At 30.4% G+C, this 2,939-nt stretch overlaps 1 protein-coding gene across 2 annotated transcripts; it reads right to left on the bottom strand.

Moving 5' to 3' along the window:
* Window positions 1-256: 256 nt before the first annotated feature.
* On the bottom strand, window positions 257-2,394 carry Mrpl28 (mitochondrial ribosomal protein L28). 2 transcript variants are annotated; one of them, XM_077402924.1, is made up of 6 exons: window positions 2,234-2,394; window positions 1,681-1,847; window positions 1,165-1,423; window positions 905-1,048; window positions 536-720; window positions 257-449 (listed from the first exon to the last, which is right to left on the bottom strand). In XM_077402924.1, the coding sequence occupies exons 1-6, from the start codon at window positions 2,255-2,257 to the stop codon at window positions 395-397; spliced, it is 834 nt and encodes a 277-aa protein (XP_077259050.1). In that variant the 5' UTR covers window positions 2,258-2,394; the 3' UTR covers window positions 257-394. The 2 variants fall into 2 exon arrangements, with proteins under 2 accessions (XP_077259050.1, XP_077259051.1); XM_077402925.1 differs by having other exon boundaries at window positions 257-446.
* Between the last annotated feature and the right edge of the window lie 545 nt (window positions 2,395-2,939).

Here is a 2,939-nt window from a genome sequence, read left to right as displayed (position 1 = left end):
TTTGTATTGTGATTTTTTTATATAATATAATCTCCATATATATAATGAAATTTTGTAACTGGATTTTAGTTTTAATTGAAAAATAATCCTAATATAACGAATTAGTATTTAGCCTGCAATACATAAATTACAAATATTGATATTATAATGTTAAACATTTCAGTAATGTTGTTACCGAAATCTATTAGTGCAAATTTCGGAAAAATAAGAAACAGTTGAGAGCGAAAGAATTGAAAGAATATAAATTATGCCTTGGTAGTTTTAATAAATCTATTTTATTTTCTACATTATATTCATAACTGTTAGAAAATGTGTATCCCAAAGAAAGGAAATTATAATATCCAAGACATTAGTAATTTCAAATATTTTTTTTACGATACATGACAAAATTTATCTATTCGGTCTTCGGACTTTTGGAGAAAGGATTTAATCTTTTTAACCAAGTACTTCTGTAAAAAAGAAATTTACTTATAAATTTTGGAATAACGACATAATAAACATGATGAATAGTAGATATATGTACATAGTTACATACGTTTTTTCTGGTAATACAACATTTACGTTTTCAGCTTCTTTGATTTTATTCTCCTTGAGTTTGGCAATTAATTCTGATCTATACTGGACTTTCAAAGGTTGTGGTTTTGTTTCATTTAATTTTAACCACTTCTTACAGGCTTCCTCGTATGTTAAACCATACCATTCTATTTCTTCTCTCGTGTACTGAAAATATAATATAATAATTACACATGTGTGTGTGGTATTCAATGTAATGTGAATTGTGTCAGCTATCAATATTAAAACAATAAAACAAGAAAATAATCTTTTCAGTTTAATATCCAATGTCTAATCTAATCTAATTTTTTATTACACACACGTATGTACAATATATAAATAAATTTCTTACAGCCGAAAGATATTGCTCGTACTTGGCGTATATTTCTGTACGCTTTTCAGGATCATTAGGATATAAAGTCTTATCTGCTAGTGCGATAAGTATCTGACGTTTCAGTCTTAAAGCAAGTAAAGATCTCAGGTCGCAGGCTGGTGTCTGTAAATAATAGTCTGTAAGTAACTCGAGAAGTTTTATATAATGGATCTGTCAAAGAGCTTGCAATATGTGTATAGATCCACTTTCTTTATTTACTAGATTGAAGATTAATGCACCTTCAATAAATAATGATCAAATCCATAATTTTCATGAATTAATCTGAGTGCTCTGTCGGTAATAATAACTCTCATATGTGTATCAAGAACTTCGCTATAGACAACAGATTTCTTCAGATGAGGAAACCAAAAATGTGGGACTCTTCTCTTAAATAAGCCTTTTTTCTTAAAGCCTCGAACGACAGCTTCTCCTCCCCATATACCGTCATCAATCTCTTTAGGATACATTAAAGGTATTGGTACATTTTGTACCGGACGTCTGTAAGCAGATTGTTCCAAATAAAATTAGTATAATTATTATAAGCAAGACCTGTTTGTGTACATGCGTGTATGAATATGTTTACAAATATTTTACAATACATTTACGCGTTTTTACGGTACAGCTCTTCTATGGTATATTATATATAAGCAAAGCACATAATAATGTCCTTAACGTTTACAGAATAGGCTCCTTAGTTGTTATAAGAATCATTATATTATTTTATTAAAAGAGAAATAAATCATATAATATCTTACACTTCCTCAGTTTCTTCATTTCTCACATAAGTGCCTTCCTGCTTAATATAATGAACCGCAGCTGGTTTTTGTAACTTCCATTCTCTCCAGAACTTTTTAAATTCTTGTGGCAATTCGGCACCAATCCCTTTACTCCATCGACTTATTTTTGGTACGTAATATAATCGCTACAATTTTGTTCGCATTTTATTGATAAAAATAATACATAAATATCAAATATAATTTTGATTTATATAAATTTTGAACCATATTAAACATTTTATTAATTAATATAATTTTTCATGTTACAAATAGAATAGATGTTACAAATAATAAAGTTACATCTCCTAATTAAGAATTTAATTTGAATTGTTGATTTAAATATTTATACATAACAAATAAATATAATAAATAGGTAAATGGAATAATTTACAATAATCCCGTAATAACAATCGAATAATACTGCTAATTTAAAAGATGTATGATATTATAGTTGCAGTATACTATAATGTGAGGTTAGGTTTAGAGATTATATCTTATCTTGAAATTGTACGACAAAACAACTTTTAATTACCTGTGCACTTTGCTTAATCGACATTTCTCTGCACGATTTTCAATCAGTCAAATCAGAATGATAAATAATTTCAATAAAATCAACAGAGAGCCAACAGAACGCCGTGCTTACATCACGTCAGATTACACTGATTACAGTCACGTTACGTGACTCACGTTATTTTCTCAATCAATGGAGGTGAGCGCTTACTGATTCTTTAATACGATTGGATCTTGCCTTTGATTCTATTCCGGATCTAGGTGCAAAAACCAATCAAAATGTATACCTTAAAAATGCCAAAAAATTAAAGTTTGTGTGTGAAAAATCAAAATACGTATGTTAGAAGTGTGAGAAATTAAAAAATAGAAGTGTAAAAAATCAAAATACGTATGTTAGAAGTATGGGAAATTAAAATTACCCTAGAAATGCGAAAAATTTAAGTTTATACGTAATTAAACTCACTCTTCGTAGAGTGAGTTTAATCGACCGATTAGATTAAATCACGTTGGTGAAACCGGGCCTTAGATCTGTGAAAAGTTAATATTCGTGTGTTAGAAGTGTGAAAAATTAAAATATATATCCCTAACGTGTCACGTATTTACTTGCGCGCACCGTCGCCGAGAGACGTCGAACGCGATTGGCTCGCGAGTCGAGCCCCCGGATCCGGCCAATCACGTTCCGCCGCTTCGAGCCGCTGACGCGGCGCGGCGCAGCGGCAATAGCGGCA

Source organism: Temnothorax americanus, unplaced genomic scaffold, assembly GCF_048541705.1.
Source record: "Temnothorax americanus isolate GAGA-0224 unplaced genomic scaffold, ASM4854170v1 Scaffold16, whole genome shotgun sequence".
NCBI classification, from domain to species: Eukaryota; Metazoa; Arthropoda; class Insecta; order Hymenoptera; family Formicidae; genus Temnothorax; species Temnothorax americanus.
Note: the sequence above shows the minus strand (reverse complement) of the source record. Positions and strands in the feature narration are given on the sequence as shown.

Coding starts and splice junctions, on each gene's coding strand:
- Mrpl28 (XM_077402924.1), bottom strand. CDS start 2,257: ATGTCGATTAAGCAAAGTGCACAG. Junction 1,424..1,680: donor AATGAAGAAACTGAGGAAGT/GTAAGATATTAT, acceptor ATCTGCTTACAG/ACGTCCGGTACAAAATGTAC. Junction 450..535: donor GTTGTATTACCAGAAAAAAC/GTATGTAACTAT, acceptor TCTTTTTTACAG/AAGTACTTGGTTAAAAAGAT.